This window comes from Macaca fascicularis, chromosome 3 (assembly GCF_037993035.2).
Source record: "Macaca fascicularis isolate 582-1 chromosome 3, T2T-MFA8v1.1".
In the NCBI taxonomy this organism is placed as follows: domain Eukaryota; kingdom Metazoa; phylum Chordata; class Mammalia; order Primates; family Cercopithecidae; genus Macaca; species Macaca fascicularis.
In genome coordinates this window covers 3,851,167-3,874,145 of record NC_088377.1, presented here as the reverse complement: position 1 = coordinate 3,874,145, position 22,979 = coordinate 3,851,167, and the positions used below count along the sequence as shown (strand labels likewise).

The following is a 22,979-nucleotide window of genomic DNA, read 5'->3' as shown; positions in this document are numbered from 1 at the left end:
CTTGTTTGTCTCTACCCAGCTCCACAAAAGCAGGGACTCCGTTTAACACAGCGTTAAGAGATAGGACTCGACCAGGGTGGAACATTGAGCGAGGATGTGTGCACAGCAGGCTCCGGGCCAGTGAGTGGAGGTGAAGGATCCTGAAAGTAGCAGGCTTTGAGATGTGGCGGGGGTGATCCTGAATGATCCAGGTGGGCCAGGAGAGTAACTGCCAGATGGATGTGATGGGAGAGAACTCACTGCCCACCACTGCCTTCGAAGGTGGAGGAGGGGCCACGAGTCAAGAAACACAGGTGCCTTGAGACGCCGGAGAAGGCAGGAAACAGATTCCCCTGAGCCTCCAGGAGGAGCCAGCCCTGCCAGTGTCTCGATTTAAGTTGAATGAGATACATTTCAGACTTGTGGCCTCCAGAACTGTGAGATAAGACATTTGGGTTGTTTTAAGTCACTAATCTGTGATTGGTACATCAGCCACAAGACACGAATACAACGCCTAAACTCGGGGTTTGAAAGGGCCCCTAGGACCCTAGAGCCCTCCCTGTCCCCTGGTCCAGGACTTCCTGCTTCTGTTGTGCAGACTTAGGCCCTGGCTCATTCAGAAGGCCCCTGCAGGTCCAGCCAACCTTGTGGCAGGAGCCTTGACGTCCCACGACGGCCTCTGAGCTGCCAGGCCCTACGGCATGTGGTGAGGAGCACAACGGGTGTGAGTGCCTGGACCTCGCTCTGCCCCGTGTCTGAAGGACCTTGCCCCATCCTCGGCGCCCAGAGCTGTGCAGTCATAGGACCAGACTGGTGCCCAGTCCCAGGTTGATGCCTCAGCCACCTCGTCAGCCTGCAGTCCCCGCTGTTTGACTGACCATGTGCAGGGCCTGCTGTGAAGGACAGCACACTCCTCCCTCCCTGCCAAATGTCAGGGACACTAAAAACACTGCCCTCAGTGTTCTGGTATTTAAATCATGTTTAGATGCAATGTTTAAAAAAATCAAAATGGGTCGGATGTGGTGGCTCATGCCTGTAATCCCATGACTTTGGGAGGCCGAAGTGGGTGGATCACCAGAGATCAGGAGTTCGAGACCAGCCTGGCCAACATGGTGAAACCTCATCTCTACTAAAAATAAAAAAATTAGCTGGGCGTAGTGGTGTGTGCCTGTAATCCCAGCTACTGGGGAGGCTGAGGCAGGAGAACTGCTTGAGCCTGGGAGGCAGAGGTTGCAGTCAGCCGAGATTGTGCCACTGCATTCCAGCCTGGGCGACAGAGCGAGACTCCATCTCAAAAATAAATAAATAAATAAATAAATATGAATGCAAAAAAATTGTGGTGGACAAACTGTCAACATTGTACATAAAGGCAGGATGAGGACAATGGCCTTCTCCTTTTGCTGCAAACTCCAGCATGGCTCCGCCCAGCACTGACCGCACGCCTGGCCTGGCTCGACCCTCCCCGGGGCCAAGCTGCATGCTGGCTTCCATCCCAGCGGCCTCTTCTTCCCCCTCCCTGTGCCCCAGGAATAGGCGGCCAGCACAGCGGGGTTGCCCGCTGCCTCACCCAGACCCTGCCACTGCTTGGATGTTGACCCCCAGCCTGGAAAGGTGGCTTTAAGCCTCCTTCCCTTCTTCTAAGCCAAGTGACCTGGGCATGCGGCTTAACCTTCTAAGCTGCCGTTTCCTGGTCTATGAAGCGGGAACGATGCTGGGACCTGCTTCACAGGGTGGCTCTGAGGACCCACAGGCAGAGGTCTGGGGTAGGCTTTTGGGAGAGGCACCCATCACTCCCCCAGCGTTTCCTATCTGCACCTTAATCTGGCACCTCAGGGAATCGCTTCTCTGGAATTCTAAACTTGCAGGGCAAAAGTTGTCATTTCAAGATGTTTTGGGATCCTGTGTCCCCGGACAGTGCTGTAAATGCAGAAGGAAGGGTCTGGTGCTGGGTGCTGCTTACGACAGAGGTGCCCCGTGGAGCACACCTTGGAGCCCTGCTTTCAGCCCTGATCCCACCTGGGATGTGTCAGGTCTGATCCTTATACAATGGGGCGTCTGACCTTTTGTGGCCTTCTGAGCACATGGGCTGGAGATGAATTTGCAAAGCCCGGGAGTGTCCTGGGTGTGTGCTTACTCCACACGCATGAATCTGTTAGAGGCTGAGGAGGAACTGGGAGGCCCAAAGAGGACTAAGCAACTTCCCACAACCTGGACCGAACACTAGAAAAGCTAGCCTGGGAGAGGGGGCACGGCCTCTTCCCAGCCTGGCGGGGGGGATGTGGCGGAGGACCACGCTCCCCGGGGCAAGTTTACCCCAAAATATCAAAAGACTTAAAAGTAGGAGTGAGCTGGGTGCAGTGGCTCATGACTGTAATCCTAGCACTTTGAGAGGCCAAGGCAGGTGGATCATCTGAGGTCAAGAGTTTGAGACCAGCCTGGGTTTTCACATAGTGAAACCCCATCTCTACTAAAAATACAAAAAAAAAAAAAAAAAAAAAAAAAGCCAGGTGTGGTGGCAGGCACCTGTAGTCCCAGCTACTCAGGAGGCTGAGGTGGGAGAATTGTTTGAACCTGGGAGGCAGAGGTTGCAGTGAGCTGAAACCTCTGCATGGTCTGGGCGCCAGATCTGGGCGCCACTCTGGGCGACAGAGCAAGACTCCATCTCAAAAACGAACAAACAAAACTGGGAGTGCCTGGACACTTAGTGAGAACTGGACAGGGGCCATGGGTCGAGGAGCAAAATAATCACCAGGACTTGCGGATAACAGGATCATGTGGGTGGCGGGACCGCATGGGTGGCGGGGACGTGGGGACATGTCGCCACCCTGACAGGAGCAGCCCAACCTAACAGCCACGGCAGGTCATGCCACAGAAGCTCGAGGCGTTACAGGGGACGATGGCCATGGGGCTGGGCGTCCAGGGTGGGCCACAGAGGGAAGCTCACCACCTGGCGCTTTCATCTGCACACAGCCCAGCCCGTCTTCCTGTTGGAGGCACGCAGACTGCTGGAGGACAAGCATGAAACTCAACAGGGCTCCCCCAGGTGCTGGAATCATGGCACCTTTCAGCTTCTTCTTCAGGAGTTTTTACAAGCATGCATACTTTTTATAAGTGGTGAGCGTAACGGAGGTTCACAGAGTCACTCTGCTTTGGAAAACAGTGCATTCTTGCCTGGGCGCAGTGAGACTGAGGACGACGTGTCTAACCCCTGTGTCTAACAGGGGTGTGGGCTCTCTCTCCTCTGGCGACCATGAGGACCACCAGGCAGGACAAGGTGTGCAGAGAACTAGCATGGCCCCTGGCACGTAGCCCCTGCCCACTAACTGGGAGATGAGAAGCTCCATTGTTGCCCCAGGCGAGTATGGGGCACAGAGCTCCTCCTTGGGTTGTCTGCCCTCCCGGGAGCCCCAGGGTGCCCAGGCGGGCCTCAGCTGAGTCCAGGCCTCGGGGACAGTCCGTGCAGCCCCTCCCGGGGCTGGGGGCGGGCACTTGTCCCAGCCACATTTCTGCTGACTGAGCAGCCTTCTTCATGAGCTCATGCCCTTCCAGAGAAATCCCTTAATGCCTCCATTCTGCTGGTGGCATATATAGGGAGGGCTCAGCCCTAGCTCCACACTGCGCTGCCCAGAGGCCCCGCTGACTTCTTCCAGCCTCCAGGTCCCCGTGGTACCAAAGCTGAACATGGACGTGACCATCCAGCACCCCTGGTTCAAGCGCACTCTGGGGCCCTTCTACCCCAGTCGGCTTTTCGACCAGTTTTTCGGCGAGGGCCTTTTTGAGTATGACCTGCTGCCCTTCCTGTCGTCCACCATCAGCCCCTACTACCGCCAGTCCCTCTTCCGCACCGTGCTGGATTCTGGCATCTCTGAGGTAAGACGTGGCCCGTGGTGCTGGCCTCTCCTCGCTGCTCAGAGGGTGGTGGCCTCGGTGGGTGGAGAGCCATGGACTCTGGTCTTGCTCCGTCAGGCAGGTGGCCTCGCCCCTTCATCCCCTTGCAGAGGCTGGGCGAGAGCCTGTGTCCCCACTGCAGCCACGCAGCAGAGCCTCCCCTGGCACTGGGGAGAGGTTGGACAAGGGAGCAGCCTGAACCCACCCTTGTTTTCCTCCATCAGCTCATGACCCATGTGTGCTTTGTAAGGCACCAGCCACATACTGGAAACCCCAAGAGCAACCCATCCAGGCATGTGTGGTGGCGAATGCCAGCTCCCGGGTTCCGCTGGTCTCCTGAGTCCCGGAGGCCTGGGAGCAGGTGGGGGTCATAGTCCTGAAAGCCAGAGAACAGGAGGTTCCTAGTATCCCCTCCCATGAGCTCGGCCTGCCCACGGCCAGCAAAGCTCTTGGCAAGTTTACTCAGGTGCCCTGCCAAGGCCAAAAGGACAGGCAATGGGCCCCCCCAAGCCTCCTCTCTGAGCCACGGGTGAGCAGTGCAGAGTCTGTAGTTCTGGAGGGCCTGAATCCCACCCAGCACCTAAGAAACAGGGTCCTCCCCAGGGCTGCTGCAGTAGGCATCAATGCCAGGGCGCAAAATGCCTCAGGGAGCTGAGACTGAGCCAGGGCAGTGAGGGGGAGTGTGTGGAAGTGCTTTTTGCAGAGGCAGCTGCGCAGGCTATCAGCAGGCTCCGGCTGCTTCTATAGACAGCATGACGCCAAGGGCAGTGACCTCATTCCACAGGCTGAGTCCAGCCAGCCAGCCAAGCATCACTCGCCAGACGATTGAGCCTAATGGGCCAACCAATCCATAACAACCCCTCCTACCTCAATAACAACCCCTCCTACCATAACCAGTAGCCAACTAGCCCATAACCAGCCAACCGACCTATAACCAGCCACCTGACCATAGGCACAAACCAGCCGGCCCACCAGTAGCATCCAGCCCCTCAGCTGGCCCGAGGGTTTGGAGACAGGTCGAGGATTGTGCCTGTCCGTCCAGGAGACAGTCAGAGGCCCCCGAAAGCTCTGCCCCACTTGGCGTGTGGGAGAAGAGGCCGGCAGGTGACCGAAGCATCCCCGTTCTGATAACCGGGGCCCGCCCTGTCTCTGCCAGCTGCAGCAGGGACGGCACCCTCTGGGTAGCTCCACATAGCACATTTGGGTTTCAGGTTCGATCCGACCGGGACAAGTTCGTCATTTTCCTGGATGTGAAGCACTTCTCCCCGGAGGACCTCACTGTGAAGGTGCAGGATGACTTTGTGGAGATCCACGGGAAGCACAACGAGCGCCAGGTGAGCCCAGGCACTGAGAGGTGGGAGAGGGGGGCAAGGTGGGGGTGGGGACAAGGGGGTCACGGCGGGCACAACCGGGCCTGCGCGCCTGCACGAGGCCTTCAACCCTGGGGGAGGGACACTCTCCGGGGGCCCCCGAATCAGGCCTGGCTTTTCCCCAAGGGAGGGGCCATCCCACTTGAGCACAGCCAGCCCCTCCTAGTGACAGAGGTAACCGTTCCGAGTGAATGTGGCTCAGGGATCTAGGATAGGGTCCTTTCCTGGGTTGCTGCACCCAGCCGTCTCCAGCTCCATCCCTGTCACCTGGATGCCAGGGTAGTCTTACAAAGAACCCCAGGAAGTGGGAGTGCCCCTAGTGGCCGCCTCCTAGCCAATGTACATCTTCACATGAGCCCCACCTGAGGAAGGCCAGTCCCTGACGGCATAGCTGCATCCGCTGGGAATACTCTACATGCATTGACACCCTCGCCTCACAGCAGCCCTTTGGGACCAGTGTCTTCATTATTCCAGGACACGGTTGGGGAACAAGGGGGTCCTCAGCCTGCTGGGTCCCACAGCTAGTACTGGGTAGGTGGGACGGCAGCTTCTCCCCACAGTCACCCTGATGCCCCGCTCTTGCTTGGGTGGAGGCCTCAGGTCTCCGCGGTGTTGAGGGAGCCGGGACATGGAGGCCCTGGTGACCTGCATCTCCTGGCAGAGCCGGGAAGAGCTCACGGGCTCTCACAGATGGACAGTGTCCTGCAGGGACTGGAGAGCAGAGGGGCCAGAAGGTGGAACTCTTAGCCAAAGTCTGGGTTTCTTTTGGCCGGGGTCCTCTTTCAATGGCTGGAGAAGGCAGTGCTGGGGGGTGACCCTGACCTCCTCATGTGCTGCCCCTCCCTCGCCTGGGCCGGGTAAAGCCCCCACTTAGCCCCAGCACAGCCTGGAAAATGCTTCTGAGCTCCCAGCTCTTGGTCTTTGCACCCAGTGGAGGAGGAGGTCGGCCCAGGGAGCTGAGTCTGTGGCTTAGGGCGTCCAGGGGACGTGGAAGCGCGTGGGTTGTCTGGCCACGTTAGGTGGGGCTGCAGAGACCTGGGCTGGAGCAGTCCTGTGGGGTCTGGAAGGGGAAGCCTGGCTGAGGTGCAGGGCCTGGTACGGAATGATCCTGCGATTTTGGAGTGAAGCCACAGAGCATGAAGACACAACCCCATGCAAGGAATAGCCCGGCAAGTGGCCACGAGGCCAGGCTGAGGTCCAGAGAAGCAGGGGCGTGAATCCATAAATCCCAGGGGACCTGGTCATGGGATGCGCTGGCTGCACCCGGCCCCTGTGAGAGCCCCTGCAGGCTGGCCACCTTCTGCGGTTGGTGGGCCTGGAGCAGCTTCTCTGGCATGGGGCGAGGCAGCCACCTGCACAGTGGCCCCTCTGACTGTGCCCCCCAACCCTCTCCAGGACGACCACGGCTACATTTCCCGTGAGTTCCACCGCCGCTACCGCCTGCCGTCCAACGTGGACCAGTCGGCCCTCTCTTGCTCCCTGTCCGCGGACGGCATGCTGACCTTCTCTGGCCCCAAGATCCAGACTGGCCTAGACGCCACCCATGAGCGAGCCATTCCCGTGGCGCGGGAGGAGAAGCCCAGCTCCGCTCCCTCGTCCTAAGCAGGCATCGCCTCGGCTGGCTCCCCTGCAGCCCCAGCCCATCATCCGGGGAGTACCCTGAGGGCGGGGTGTCTGTCTGCCTTTGCTTCCCTGTTTTTCCTTTCCACCTTCTCACATGGAATGAGGGTTTGAGAGAGCAGCCAGGAGAGCTCAGGGTCTCAGGGTGTCCCAGACCCCGACACCGGCCAGTGGCGGAAGTGACCGCACCTCACACTCCTTTAGATAGCAGCCTGGCTCCCCTGGGGTGCAGGCGCCTCAACTCTGCTGAGGGTCTGGAAGGAGGGGGTGACCTCCGGCCAGGTGCCTCCCGACACACCTGCAGCCTCCCTCCTCCGCGGGCCCTGCCCACACCTCCCGGGGCTTCTGTGCGTCTGGGCTCTCATGGCCTCTTCTCTCAGACCATCTTCCTCCAACCCCTCTATGTAGTGCCGCTCTTGGCGACAAGGATCGTCCATGAGAGCGAAGCCCGCGGCAGTCAATAAAGAGCAGGTGACACAAGCAACCCGCCGTCTGCTGGTGCTGTCTCCATGAGGGGCGGGAGGGGCACGAGGGCGGCGCCCGGAGGGAGGACATCGGGTCTCCTGCTCGTGTTGGACCCGGCGGCCTCGGAGTGACGGGGTCGCCTGCGTCCCTTCCTTCTTCCGAGCTCAAGCGCCTCCCTCCACACTGGGCAGGAAGGAGAGGGTTTTGGGGGCAGAGCCTCTGATGGGAAAGGGACTGGGGAGCGCTTCCGAGAGCTGGGGGCGGCGAGAGACCTGGAAGGGGCTGCGGGGAATAGAGGGAGGCTGGGCTCCCTTCCCTGTCCGCGCGGGCACCGGGGCGGACTCCTGCCCTGGCCTCCTTCTGCGGGGCCGTCCTGTTCTCTCGGGGGTCTGCGGGGCCGTCCTGTTCTCTCAGGGGTCTGCGGGGGCTGTCCTGCTGCCTTCGGGGTGGGCTTTAAGGGCACTCGTGCTCTTGAGGGTCTGGAACTCGGCGGCTTCCCCTGGGCAACCCATCGTGGCCCCGAGTTGGAGGCAGAAGCTCGTTCTGTCCCCTCCCGGGACCAGACACTGGGCGGCCACGCCGGACCCCGCCAGACCCCGCCACGGGGAGGGAGACTTGGCCTGGGGGGCCCTGGCTGCCTGCTGCGCTCGCTGAGGGGGATCCCGGGGGCCAGAGGGGACCCCAGTGCAAGCAGATGCCATGGCGGGTGGGCCCTGCCAGCGCCCTCAGCCAAGTAAAGCGCCCTCGACCCTGGAGGCCGAAGGCACCGGGACCCTGTCGGCACCAGCAGGACGACCACCTACCACCACCGGGGCGAGAACCTACGGAGAACACGTGCACCGACCCCGGGCTTTCCAAAAGTCAGCAACAGGCATCAGAGTGGGCGGCCATTGTGACGCCCAGTGACAGCCCGTGCCACAGCCACCAAACCGCACACAAACACACACTCCACATATTCCACACACCACACACTCCACACACCACACACTCCACACACTCCACACACCACACACTCCACACACTCCACACACTCCACACACATACTACACACTCCACACACCACACACTCCACACACACACCATACTCCCCACACAATCCACACACCACACACTCCACACACATACACCACACTCCACGCACACACCCCACACTCCACACACACACCACACACCACACACTCCACACAATCCACACTCCACACACATACTACACACTCCACACACCACACACTCCACACACACACCATACTCCCCACACAATCCACATACCACACACTCCACACACACACACCACATTCCATGCACACACCCCACACTCCACACACACCCCACACTCCACACACACACCACACACCACACACTCCACACAATCCACACACCACACACTCCACACACACACCACACACTCCACACACACACTCCACACACACCACACAATCCACACAATCCACACACCACACTCCACACACACCACACACTCCACACACCACACACCACACACTCCACACACACACCACTCCACACAATCCACACACCACACTCCACACACACACCACACACTCCACACACCACACACTCCACACACACACCACTCCACACAATCCACACACCACACACTCCACACACACACCACACACTCCACACACACTCCACACACACCACTCCACACACCACACACTCCACACACCCCACACACACCACACACCCCACACACACCACACACTCCACACACACATCACACACTCCACACACACACTACACACTCCACACACACAACACACACTCCACACACACACCACACACTCCACACACACACCACACACTCCACACACACACTACACACTCCACACACACAACACACACTTCACACACACACTACACACTCCACACACACACAACACACACTTCACACATACCACACACTCCACACACACAACACACACTCCACACACACACTCCACACTCCACACACACAACACACACTTCACACATACCACACACTCCACACACACACACGACACACTCCACACAGTCCACACACCACACACTCCACACACACACCACACACTCCACACAGTCCACACACCACACACTCCACACACACACACCACACACTCCACACAGTCCACACACCACACACTCCACACACACACCACACACTCCACACAGTCCACACACCACACACTCCACACACACACACCACACACTCCACACAGTCCACACACCACACACTCCACACACACACCACACACTCCACACAGTCCACACACCACACACTCCACACAGTCCACACACCACACACTCCACACACACACCACACACTCCATACACACACCACACACTCCACACACACAAAACACACTTCACACATACCACACTCCACACACACACCACACACTCCACACAATCCACACACACACTCCACACAATCCACACACCACACACTCCACACACACTCCACACACTCCACACATCACACACTCCACACACACAAAACACACTTCACACACACCACACACTCCACACACACAAAACACACTTCACACACACCACACACTCCACACACACACCACACACTCCACACACACACCACACACTCCACACAGTCCACACACCACACACTCCACACACACACACCACACACTCCACACAGTCCACACACCACACACTCCACACACACACCACACACTCCACACAGTCCACACACCACACTCCACACACACACACCACACACTCCACACAGTCCACACACCACACACTCCACACACACACCACACACTCCACACAGTCCACACACCACACACTCCACACAGTCCACACACCACACACTCCACACACACACCACACACTCCATACACACACCACACACTCCACACACACAAAACACACTTCACACATACCACACTCCACACACACACCACACACTCCACACAATCCACACACACACCACACACTCCACACAATCCACACACCACACACTCCACACACACTCCACACACTCCACACATCACACACTCCACACACACAAAACACACTTCACACACACCACACACTCCACACACACAAAACACACTTCACACACACCACACACTCCACACACACACCACACACTCCACACAATCCACACACACACCACACACTCCACAGAATCCACACACCACACACACACACACCACACACTCCACACACCACACACTCCACACACACAAAACACACTTCACACATATCACACACTCCACACACACACCACACCCTCCACACAATCCACACACACACCACACACTCCACACAATCCACACACCACACACTCCACACACACACACCACACACGTCACACCTCACACTCCACACAATCCACACACCACACACCACACACTCCACACACCACACACTCCACACACACACCACACACTCCACACACTCCACACACACACCACACACTCCACACTCCACACACACACCACACACTCCACACACTCCACACTCCACACACACACCACACACTCCACACTCCACACACACACCACACACCACACACTCCACACACCACACTCCACACACCACACACTCCATACACACACCACACACTCCACACAATCCACACACCACACACTCCACACACACACCACACACTCCACACAATCCACACACCACACACTCCACACACTCCACACACACACCACACACCACACATTCCACACACACACCACACACTCCACACACACACTCCACACACACCAATCCACACAATCCACACACCACACACTCCACACACACACCACACACTCCACACACCACACACCACACACTCCACACACACACCACACACTCCACACACACCACACACCACACACTCCACACACACACCACATACTCCACACACACCACACACTCCACACACACACCACACACTCCACACACACACCACACACTCCACACACACACTCCACACTCCACACACACAACACACACTTCACACATACCACACACTCCACACACACACCACACACTGCACACAATCCACACACACACCACACACTCCACACAATCCACACACACACCACACACTCCACACAATCCACACACCACACACACACCACACACCTCACACCTCACTCTCCACACAATCCACACACCACACACACACAACATACTCCACACACACACCACACACTCCACACAATCCACACACCACACACTCCACACAATCCACACACCACACACTCCACATACACACCACACACACACCACACACTCCACACAATCCACACACCACACACTCCACACACACACACCACTCCACACACACTACACATTTCACACACACCACACACTCCACACACACACCACACACTCCAGACAATCCACACACCACACACACACCACACACTCCACACACACACACCACACACACCACACACTCCACACACACACCACACACTCCATATAATCCACACACCACACACTCTACACACACACCACACACTCCACACACACACCACACACTCCACACACACCATAAACTCCACACACACCACACACTCCACACACACACCACACACTCCATACAATCCACACACCACACACTCCACACACACACCACACACTCCATACATACCACACACTCCGCACACACCACACACTCCATACAATCCACACACCACACACCTCACACTCCACACACTCCACACACACACCACACACTCCACACACACCACACACACACCACACACTCCACACACACCACACACTCCACACAATCCACACACCACACACTCCACACACACCACACACTCCACACACACCACACACTCCACACAATCCACACACCACACACTCCACACACACCACACACTCCACACACACCACACACTCCACACACTCCACACACCACACACTCCACACACACCACACATTCCACACACACCACACACTCCACACATTCCACACACTCCACACACACACCACACACTCCACACACACACCACACACCCCACACTCCACACACACACTCCACACATACCCCACACTCCACAAAATCCACACACAATGCACTCCACACACTCCACACAATCCGCACACCACACACTCCACACACACACCACACATTCCTCACATACCACACACACCACACACTCCACACACACACCACACACCCCACACTCCACACACACACTCCACACATACCCCACACTCCACAAAATCCACACACAATGCACTCCACACACTCCACACAATCCGCACACCACACACTCCACACACACACCACACATTCCTCACATACCACACACACCACACACTCCACACACACACTGCATACTCCACACACACCACACACTCCACACACACACTCCACACACTCCACACACACCACACTCCACACACACCACACACTCCACATACAACACACACTACATGCCACACACTCCACAACACACATTCCATATACCGCACACAGCACACACTGCACACTCCACACACACCACCCACTCCACACACCACACACTTAACACCACACAAACCACACACTCCACACACACCACACTCCACACACCACACACTCCACACACACCACACAAACCACACACTCCACACACTCCACACACAACACACACCACAGATACTCCACACACTCCACACACACAACACACTCCACACACCACACACACCACATATACTCCACACCACACACCACACACTCCACACACCACACACTCCACACACACCCTACACACACCACACACTCCACACACAATATACTCCACACACAATCCACACACCACACACTCCATACACAACACACTGCACACACATCACACACCACACACCCCACACTCCACACACACCACACACTCCATACACCACACACTCCACACACACACCTCATACTCCACAGATGCTACACACACCACACACTCCACACAGACCACACACACACACTACAAACTGTACACACACACCACACACTCCACACACACTGCACACACTCCACACACACCCACCACAGAGTCCACACACCACACACTCCACACACACCACAGACACACACACCCCCCTCAGCACACCGTGCCCTTTTTTCTCTGTTCCTCTGGCCGGGCTGTGGTGTGAAGTGTTCTTAGTCCTGGGAGTGGCTCCCCTAGACTCTCCCCTCCTCCTCCCTCCAGCAGGACCTGCCCGGCTGTTGTGCCATTGAGTCCCCATTTGTACAGAAGGGGGTGCCTGTGGTTGGCAACAACAATGGCCCACTGTGCTTTGGGGCTGGGGCTGGATGTTTTTGAAAATCGGGGTGTCTGGGGCTCCCTGCTCCTCCTGGGTCTGTCCCGGACCAGCTGAGCAGACACCTTTGTCCTGCACAGCCTGGCAGCCATTGCAGGGGGGCAGGCCCACCCCAACATCTGGGAGCTCGGAGTCCCGTCCCACCGGCTGCACAGTGGATGGAGCTGTCACTCACGCCTGCAGCCTTGCTCGACTGCAGGTCCTGCCTGGACCTTGTTAGGGGCTGGAAGGTGACTCCCTGAAAATCCTATGGGGCTCTACCCCCAGGGCCTCAGAATTCGATTGTGTTTGGAGGTGGGGGCTTTGATTAAATTGAAGTGATGTCACTGGGGTGGGCCCTGGCCCAATCTGGCCAGTGTCCTTGTAAGAAGAGGAGATGAGGACACAGACATACAGAGGGACAACTCCGTGGGGGCACAGGGAGGAGACGCTGTCTGCAAGCCAAGGAGGAGGCCCCAGAGGAACTGGCCCTTGACCTTGAACTCCCGGCCTCCAGGACCCAGAAGCCATGTCTGCCGCTGGAGCTACAGCTGTGGTGTTGCAGCTGCAGGAACCAACGCATTCAGACCCAAAGAAATAGCCTTTGGCTAGGCCTTGGCAGGGTCTGTAAGGCCCATGGGCAGTTCACCAGATACTGGATCAGGCTCCTTGGAGAGTCGTACGGAGCACCGGGGCCAGCCCAGGCAGAACTCCCCTGGCTGGTGGGCTGTCTCATCTCCTCTGCTCTCCCAGTTGGATCTTCCAGCAGCACAGGCTCAGGAAGGACTTGGAGGGGGTAGGCGGGGCTCTCATCTCATCTGGCCTCCAAGACATGCAGTGTGACCCCTCCCATCTCCCCTCCTGGGGCCACCTGGTGCCATCCTTCCTTGGATCTCCAGTCACTCCCCACCCAGGTGGTTCTTAAACTCAGGGGCACAGAAGGCTGGGGCCTGGGGCTGCTTCGCCTCTGGTCTGGGGTAGGCTAGATACGCCTGAGAGATTGTCCACACAGGGCCCAGAGCGTGGCTCCATCCCAGGTTGGCCACAGCCCCTGTCTCCTCGCCTCCCGCCCTGGGGCCTATTCTGGAACAACCCTCCTTGCAACAGCTGCCCAGGTGATTTCACTGTCACCATGGCTACTGTGAGGTCAAGGTCACATCGACTCCCTGCAGGCACCAAGCTGACAGTCATCTGACAGCAGCCTCATCACCACCTCGTCCAGACGAGATAGAAGCTGCCAGTCATCTGACAGCAGCCTCATCACCACCTCGTCCAGATGAGATAGGGGCTCAGTGGGGACTTGTGCAAGACCCCAGCCAGCCAATGGCAAGGCCTGGAGACCTGGGCTCCCACCCTGAAGTCATCTCAATGGGCCCAGGCTCAGGAGCTGCCTGTGCTGGGGCCTGGGGCTGCTCTGCACCCAAGACCCCTTCAGAGTCACAGGTGAGTCAGCCAGATTCCCCCCCCACCCCCCAGGGCAGGAGGCCACATGGATGTGAGCTTTAATGCAGGGTGCAGCTCTGGCCATGGTGCCCAGCCACTTTCCTGGAGTCTGAGCAGCTGCCAAGTCTCCCTGGTGGCTGCTCCTACCCCCACGGGTCCCATGGGCTGCTGTTGGGAGAGCTTCTGAAGCCAGGAGGATGCCTGCTCCCCTTGCCACCTTTCCAAGCTCACCTCTGCCTACCTGGTGCCAGGCCTGGGACGCACACCAGCCTTCCCCATGGGCGCCGCTGCCAGCTCTCTGCCCTCTGGGCCTCGCTCCCCCTCGCCTGGTCTTCTGAGGGCCGAGGCTCTGATCACCTCTCCCCTGCTTCTCCCCTGTGGTCTGACTGCCCCACTGCTCCCTGGTATGCATTCAGGTTGAAGGTACACTCCCCAGAGAGCTCTGTGCGCCAGTGTCCAGCCCCATTCACTCCAGGGCACACGGCCGTCGTGCAAAGATGGGATTGGCCAGTACTTCTCAAGCCTGCCAGGCCGGGAGAACCACCTGCAGCGCATTGCAAATACAGCCTCCTGGGCCCCGCTCACACCCACTGACGTAGAGTCTGGAGGGGCAGAGTCCAGGGAGCTGGGCTTTTGGTGCCTCCAGGTGAGCCCTGTGATCAGGTGCAGTGGGAGATGCTGCAGGACAGCGGCACCTCCTCAGGTGGGGGCAGCGGGGGAGAGAAGTCTCACCGGAAGCTACCTCTCCAGTCTCGGGGCTCGACTTCTAGATCTCCAGGGAGGCTCTCTCACATCCCACCGCTTGGGACACTGGACGCTCTCCTCTGCTCCCGTTTTCACCTTGGGCATCATTGTCATCAGTATCATTGTCATCATCATTATGAGCAGCAGCAGGAAAAGCATTAATGGAGCACCTGCTGTATGCCAGGCCCTGTGCCCACTGTGCTGGTAACGGCAATCTCCACGCAGCCTCCACAGCAGCCTGTAGCCCGCTTCTATTGTTAGCTGAGGACACCCAGGCTTAGAAATGGAGTCACCTGCCTGGTGTTCCCCAGCTGATGAGGGCTTGGGCCAGGTGAACCTTGTCTGTCTGACTCCAAAGCCAGGACTTAGCACCGCTGGGCGGATGATTACTGCAATGTTATGCATAATATGAAAACTGGGAGGCGCTGAGGAAGCCTGAGGCACTGGTTCCTTTCTGCTGGTGACCTGCTGGGTGACTTTAAGCAGATCTACCGACCCCTCCGAGTATTCGATGCCCGTCTTTGCCAGTTGGCTGAAGCAGGGAGACTCCTGCAGTGCCCACAGGGAGCCTCCAGCCCCCAGTTCCCTTCAATCACCAGCAGCGTGCCTCACACTCACCACCAGGTGGCAGCAGAGGACTTGCCTGGCCGCCGGGACCTTGGCCGCAGGAGACTTGCAGAACATCAGCCTTAAAGGTCACCTTCACCCTTCAAGACAGTGGGAAGCGGCGGCAGCAAACATCCGCAGAGGGCCTGGCTCCGGGAGCCCGTGGGCCGCGTGCTGCCGAGCTGTGGGAGTCCCACCCTGACCCCCAGGGAGCTGGTGTCCAGCAGGGGAGACTGAGATGGGAAGACACAAAAGCCGTGCCGGAAGCCAGCGGTGTTTCTTTACCATAAGCAGTTTTGGGGTTTCATTTGCTTGTGTGTAAAATCACTTGAAAAAGGGGGTGTCACCGTCCGGAAGGCCAGGGCTGCGCTGGGGTCCCCGGGGGCTCTGGCGGGACCTCCTCCGTGCAGAATGACGTCAGCCCCCAGCTTCCGGCCCAGGTCAGCGCTTCCTAGGAGGCCTCTTGCGAAGAACAGCCCCGGGCCCGCCCACATCCGCAGAGGCCTGGGCGTGGGGCAGGGCGGGAAGTGTCCCTGGCAGGCAGCCCCAGCTGACGCGGTGTTGGGGTCACAGGGTCAGAGGTCCTGCCAGCCAAGGCTGCATGTGGCTGTCTGAGGGGGGCCGAGACAGAGATGCATGCACAGGTGCCAGACAGTGCCAGCTTGGGAGGAAGAGGCAGCGGGTTGAGGGACGAGGAGCTGCTTGCTGGGGGCAGGGCGGCCTTCTCTCTGCAGGGCAGGCGCCTGCCTCCCGCTCTGCCCTTGGCCTCCAGGATGGGAACTGGGAAAGGAGTCTCCCTTCAGGGGAGGGACCCGCGACAGGGGCCGGGCGAAGGCTGACAGGCTGACAGGGGCCGGGCGAAGGCTGCGTCAGTGTCAGCTCCCAGGCTGCTGGGGAGGCCGGAAGGCCCTGCTCTGTGGCATTTCCTCTGAGAGCCTGGGCTGAGGACTGAGTTTGCAGGGGCAGGAAAGGTGGGCGGGCCCCAAACCTGCTGTGCAGGCTGCTGCCATTAGAACAGCAGGAAAGATACACACGCATCCATGCACACACACAGTGTGCACATGTGCACAACACATGCATATAGAAACACAATGTTCACAGTGTGCATCCATGCACAACACACATGCACACTCATGCACAACACCCAAAACACATGCTCACACACCTCACACATGTGCACACCAATGCACAACACAAACACACACGCAGCATACAAACACATGTACACACAATACAAACACACATGTACACACGCACGTCACACAATACATGTGGACACATACGGACACACAGAAGCACATAACACCTACACATGCACAAATGCCCACATGCACACCTACACAAACGTACACTCACACAGCCCATGGGAACGCACACACACCACCATCACGGCCATGGCCCAGCCCCGGGCGGTTACTTCATTGCGCGGCTGCCCTCTGTGTCTGATTTGTGCTTGACCGTGAGAGACCCTTTGCGCCCTCCAGCTTAGGGGAGCCCCCTCCTGTGCCGCTCAGCAGCCCCTTTGACATGAGCTGCCCGGGCCCTGGCATTCCCCGGGCCACCTGCAGCCCCTCATTACCTTCTGAAGTCAGAGATGGCATGAGGGAGGGCAGATATGAGGGAGGGGCCATGCAGCAGCTCAAGGACACCCCAAGGGCACCGGGAGGGAGGAGCAGTGAAGAGAGGGGGTGGCTCGTTATTCTGCGGAGCTGTCTGCCCCCGGGAGCCTGTGAGTGCTGTGCCTTTACCTCCGCCAGGAGTGAGAGAAATCCATTTCAAAAGCATCCTGGCTCGAAAACGTTGCTTTCCAGAGCAGTGCGGGCCTCCAAGCAGGGCTTGGACGCGGAATTGCGGATGGCTGACTGTTGAGGGGACAGAGGGCCCCCTGGGGAAGACACGTCAGACCTAGAGGACGGGGGTGGGAAGGCAGGACACCCCAAATCCTGTCTGCCCTTCGCAGGAACACTGAGACCCCGCGATGACCCTGGCGGTGGCTTTCTGGTGGTGATAAAAGGCAGCGGCTGCCCTCGGAGGAGCTGGCGGCTTATTTCTGACGGCCGGTAATGGCCAAGTGTTGGGCCTTTGGGTGTGCGGGGCTGGGCTGCACTCCACACAGGAGCTGGCTCAGGGGTCCTGCTGGCAGCCGTGGTGCTCTTACCTGCTCGGTAATGAGAAACCCAATTAAGTAAGTGGCCTGCGGCCGTGTGGCCTGTGCCAGGAGCCAGGCGGGGAGCCCCGGCTCTCCCCCTGAGCCCCCTCGCTCACTCTTCCTGCCTGCCCCTGCCTGTGGCTGTCGGAAAGGGTGTTTCTGCAATGCGCCAGCTGGAATCCAGCAGTGCTGTGGGGAATTTCCCACAGCTGCTGTGACAAATGACCACAAGCTGGTTGGCTTAAAACAACAGAAATCCACTCTGAGGCACGAAGTCCAAAATCAAGGTATCTACCGGGCCGTGTTCCCTCTGGAGGCTCTGGGGTGAACGTTCTTACCTCCTCCAGCTTTCCCGGTGGGTGGAAACCTGTGAGCTCCAGTCTCCGCCTCCGCCTTCCCCTCCCATCTGTGTCCTCTCCCCTCCTTAAAGGACATCAATCATTGGTCATTGGGTTTAGGACCTGCTGTCATCCAGAACGATCTCACCTTGAAGCTTCACTGAATTACATCTGCAAAGACTCTGTTTCCAAATAAGGTCACCAGCCCACGTTCTGGGGTTTGGAACTTAGACGCATGTTTTGGGGGACACTGTTGCACCCATGACAAGTATGGATGACGTCCCTGAGTTCCTGTGCCCTTGCATTTGGGGACGCTTCACATACGCCATTGTACACGTTCCTCTCAGGAAGCCTCTGAGGTTGGCAGGACAGATACCAGCCCATTTTGAAGATGAAGAAACTGAGGCCCAGAAATGCGCTGGGCTAAAAGGAAGGCGGTTTGGGGTGGGAGCCGCAGCCATGCACTGGTCAGGCAAGCCAGGGTCAGACACCACAGGCCATGGAGTGAAGGGCAAGGTCGGTAGGTCCTTTGTGGGAAAATTCTGTGAATCGTTGATTTTTTGGTAAAGTGAGTGCCCTGTAATTGCATTTGTTGAAGAAACCTGCAAAAATTACCCCAAAGCCCCATATGCTCCTTCCTTTTTTTTTTTTTTTTTTTGAGACAGGATCTTGCTCTGTCACCCAGGCTGGAGTGCAGTGGCACGATCTTAGCTCACTGCAACCTCGACTTCCCAGGCTTAGGTGATCCTCCCACCTTGGCCTCCCAAGTAGCTGGGACTACAGGGGCATGCCACCATGCCTGGCTAATTTTTGTTTGTTTGTTTTTTAGTAGAGACGGGGTCTCATTATATTGCCCAGGCTGGTCTCAAACTCCTGAGCTCAGGCAATCCGCCTGCCTTGGCCTTGCAAAGTGCTGGGATTACAGGTGTGAGCCACCATGCCTGGCCATCCTCTGCTTTTAGGAGTCGGGTTTGGATACATCCATTTGGGGTGGTCAGGGAGGGGCCACCTCTTCTGACTCCGAGAGCCCAGCCTCTATCCTAACATGAAAAGCCTGTGTTTCTGTTCTAGATGTTTCCATGGCAATCCTTGGTGGCTGCTGGCAGATGACCTGATGCCCAGTGTCTGTCAATGGTTCACCTATTAATAGACTCTCGGGGCAGCTGATGACCCAGGCGATACCACCTGAAGGTCCCCAGGCACTCTCACCTGGGTCCAGGAAATGCCGTGGCCACCTCCTGGGGACCAGTGGCTCTGACATCAAGGGTCAGGCCTCCCCCTCCCCTCCAGGAAGATGGTCCTGGACCTGGAACCTTGCTCAGGGCACCCCCAAGGCTATGTGCAAAGGAAGCCTTGGCTGGGCCCTGGGCATGAGGAGGAGTAATGTTGAAGGAAGGGCCCGGGGAAGGAGGGGCGTTTGGGAGCCAGTGTGGGTGTGGTGTGCGGGGTGTGTGGTTTCTGGATGTGGCCCTGCGTGCATGTGGAGTCCAAAGTTAAGGGGGAAAGAAGGGGCATTTGTCAGCCTGGCACCCATGTGCCCTTGGAAACCTGCCTCCTCCCCCTACGTGAGGCCTTGGGTGTTGCAGGACTGGGTTGCTTCCGGGGTGAGGTCACCTAGGGGGTGACGGACGTCTCAGGAAACAGGCCCTTCCGAGCTGCAGCAGACAGAGCGTTCCATCAGGGCCTGGGGCCACAACTCCCTCCACAGCAGAACTAGGGACAGGCAGCCCTGCCTCTGGTCTGGCCCCAGCAGCCTGGGAGGGGAGCCTGTACCCTGAGGATGGCTTTGAGACCCTGTTGCTGTGATAGTGGCACCTTGACTCAAGGAGCCAGGCTCGCTGGCAGGTGTGAGAAGGTTCAAGGCTGGGGGTCGCCCTCCCATCCTCCCTGGGGGCACCGCTCCCTTCTTCTCCAAGGCCCCCCACTCTGGGGAGGAGCCAGGGTTGGCCGTGGGGGCCATGGGTCTGGGCAACGTTCTAGTGTGGAGCTCTGGCTTCTCTCTGTTTCCACGTCTGTGAAATGGGACACTGACTCGCCCTAGAAGAGCCTCGTCTGCTGGTCCTCCAGGGCCCACCCCTTCGCAGCAACCCGGAAGGATCCTGACGCGCTCTGGAGGGGCCACGCTCGGGAAATGGACACTCAGGCACCTCAGCCTGCCCTGGGGTATCACTCGCCCCCCAAACTCGGCCTCCACTCCCTCACTGTCAGAACTCGGGGAGGGAACAGACTCAGCAGATGGGCTTAGAAGGTTGGAGCCCAGATCCTAGCGCTCGGAAGGTTTCCCACAACACACAAGCGCTGTAGAAGTGTTTGTTCCTTTGGGAGCCGTCAAGTCCCGCTAACTCTCCTGTGCCGGCAGCTTCTGATGACCCCTCTGATTCTGAGCAGAACAGAAGCTGGTGCTGGGCTGCCGAGGGCCAGTGTGACCTGCCCCGCTCCCCTCTGTCCACGGCTCACCATTCGCACGTGGCCACCCTGGCCCTGCCCAGGGCCTTTGCACACGGTTTCTCTGCTCAGAGTGCTTTTCTGCACAGCTCACTCCCTGCTGCCAGGCTCTAGCCCCGTTGCCCGAAGGGCCTTCTCGGAGCACCTCATCTCAGGCAGCACCCTCCCGGCACAGCCCCATCTGTGCCGCATCCATGTGCTCTGACAGATCTTACATGAGCCGGATCCGCCTGTCAGTTCCCTCCCAGCAGAAAGGCAAACACGCAAGGGCATAGATTTTGCTTCCATCTGGTTTACTCCTGCCTCCTCAGGGCCTCAAACCGAGCCCAGCACCAAGCAGGGATTCCACAAATACTGTGGAGCAAGTGAGTGAGCGAGTGAATGAGGAGTGAGTGAATGAGTGAGTGAGTGAATGAGTGAGTGAGTGAATGAGTGAGTGAGTGAATGAGTGAGTGAGTGAGTGAATGAGTGAGTGAATGAGTGAGTGAGTGAATGAGTGAGTGAGTGAATGAGTGAATGAGTGAGTGAATGTGTGAGTGAATGAGTGAGTGAATGAGTGAGTGAATGAGTGAGTGAATGAGTGAGTGAGTGAATGAGTGAGTGAATGAGTGAGTGAGTGAATGAGTGAGTGAGTGAGTGAATGAGTGAGTGAATGAGTGAGTGAGTGAGTGAATGAGTGAGTGAATGAGTGAGTGAGTGAGTGAATGAGTGAGTGAGTGAATGAGTGAGTGAGTGAATGAGTGAGTGAATGAGTGAGTGAGTGAATGAGTGAGTGAAGGAGTGAATGGAGGATGATTTGAGGACTTGGATGTTAGGAGACAAGGAGGAAACGCTGAGGAGGTGAAAAGTGGGGGGTCTGCTCCTGATTCCTGGAGGTTTCTCAGGGCCAGTCTCACTTGAAAGACGAGATTTAGGACACTGCCCCACCCCTGACCACCAAGGGTAGAGCTGGATGTTCCAGGGTCCTGCCCGGTGTCTGGAACCTGAGGTTTGGAGGCTGATGTCTGGAACCTGCCCTGTGTCTGGAACCTGCCCCGTGTCTGGAACCTGCCCCGTGTCTGGAACCTGAGACTGGAGGCTGATGATGGGGCTAACAGTCCGGTGACCACAGGATCTCGCTGGCTTGTTCTGGCCCATGGGCCCCCCAGCTACCAGCCTGCACTGCCTGCTCTGGCCACAATTTGCCTTCCCGATGACCTAGAGCAGTGGTTCTCCAAGGGGATCCCTGTGCAAGCAGCACCAGCATCTGAATCTGAACCAGCCCAAAACTGCTGGGTGGGGCCCAGTAAGAGGTGCTAACAGACCCTCTCGTTGACTCTGATGCCTGTGGCCTTGAACTCTGCCAGGGAAGTGGCATTATTACCCCCATTTCAAGATGACACATCCCTGCAACCAATGGTCCCTGAGTGCTCGGTGACGTTTCTTGCTCTCTTTGTCACTGCAGGGCTGCTGCTGTGGCAAACCCTTCCGCAGATACCCAGGGACTGATGAGCCGCACCTCCACCTGAGAGCCCGGGGCCCCAGGATCCCATCCCTTAGAGGCCAGTGACCTTGGGAAAGTCTCAAGGTCACTGTCAGCTGGAAGGCCAAAGCCGAGATCCACCGAGAGCCTGGAAAGAGCCGGCTCAGGAGCGAGCAGACCCTGATCTATGCTTCCCAGGGTGAGGGAGCAACGCT

General features: G+C 57.9%; 1 protein-coding gene across 1 annotated transcript; it reads left to right on the top strand.

Moving 5' to 3' along the window:
• Positions 1–3,591: 3,591 nt before the first annotated feature.
• On the top strand, positions 3,592–7,341 carry CRYAA (crystallin alpha A). The gene is made up of 3 exons (XM_045389357.2): positions 3,592–3,849; positions 5,079–5,201; positions 6,633–7,341. Exons 1-3 carry the CDS (start codon positions 3,661–3,663, stop codon positions 6,837–6,839), a joined length of 519 nt encoding a protein of 172 aa, XP_045245292.1. The 5' UTR covers positions 3,592–3,660; the 3' UTR covers positions 6,840–7,341.
• The last annotated feature ends 15,638 nt before the right edge of the window (positions 7,342–22,979 follow it).

Excerpts from the sequence above, each read along its gene's own strand:
- CRYAA (XM_045389357.2), top strand. The coding sequence starts at position 3,661 with ATGGACGTGACCATCCAGCACCCCTGGTTCAAGCGCACTCTGGGGCCC. Across the intron at positions 3,850-5,078 it reads TGGATTCTGGCATCTCTGAG|GTTCGATCCGACCGGGACAA; the intron begins GTAAGACGTGGC and ends TTTGGGTTTCAG. Across the intron at positions 5,202-6,632 it reads GGAAGCACAACGAGCGCCAG|GACGACCACGGCTACATTTC; the intron begins GTGAGCCCAGGC and ends AACCCTCTCCAG.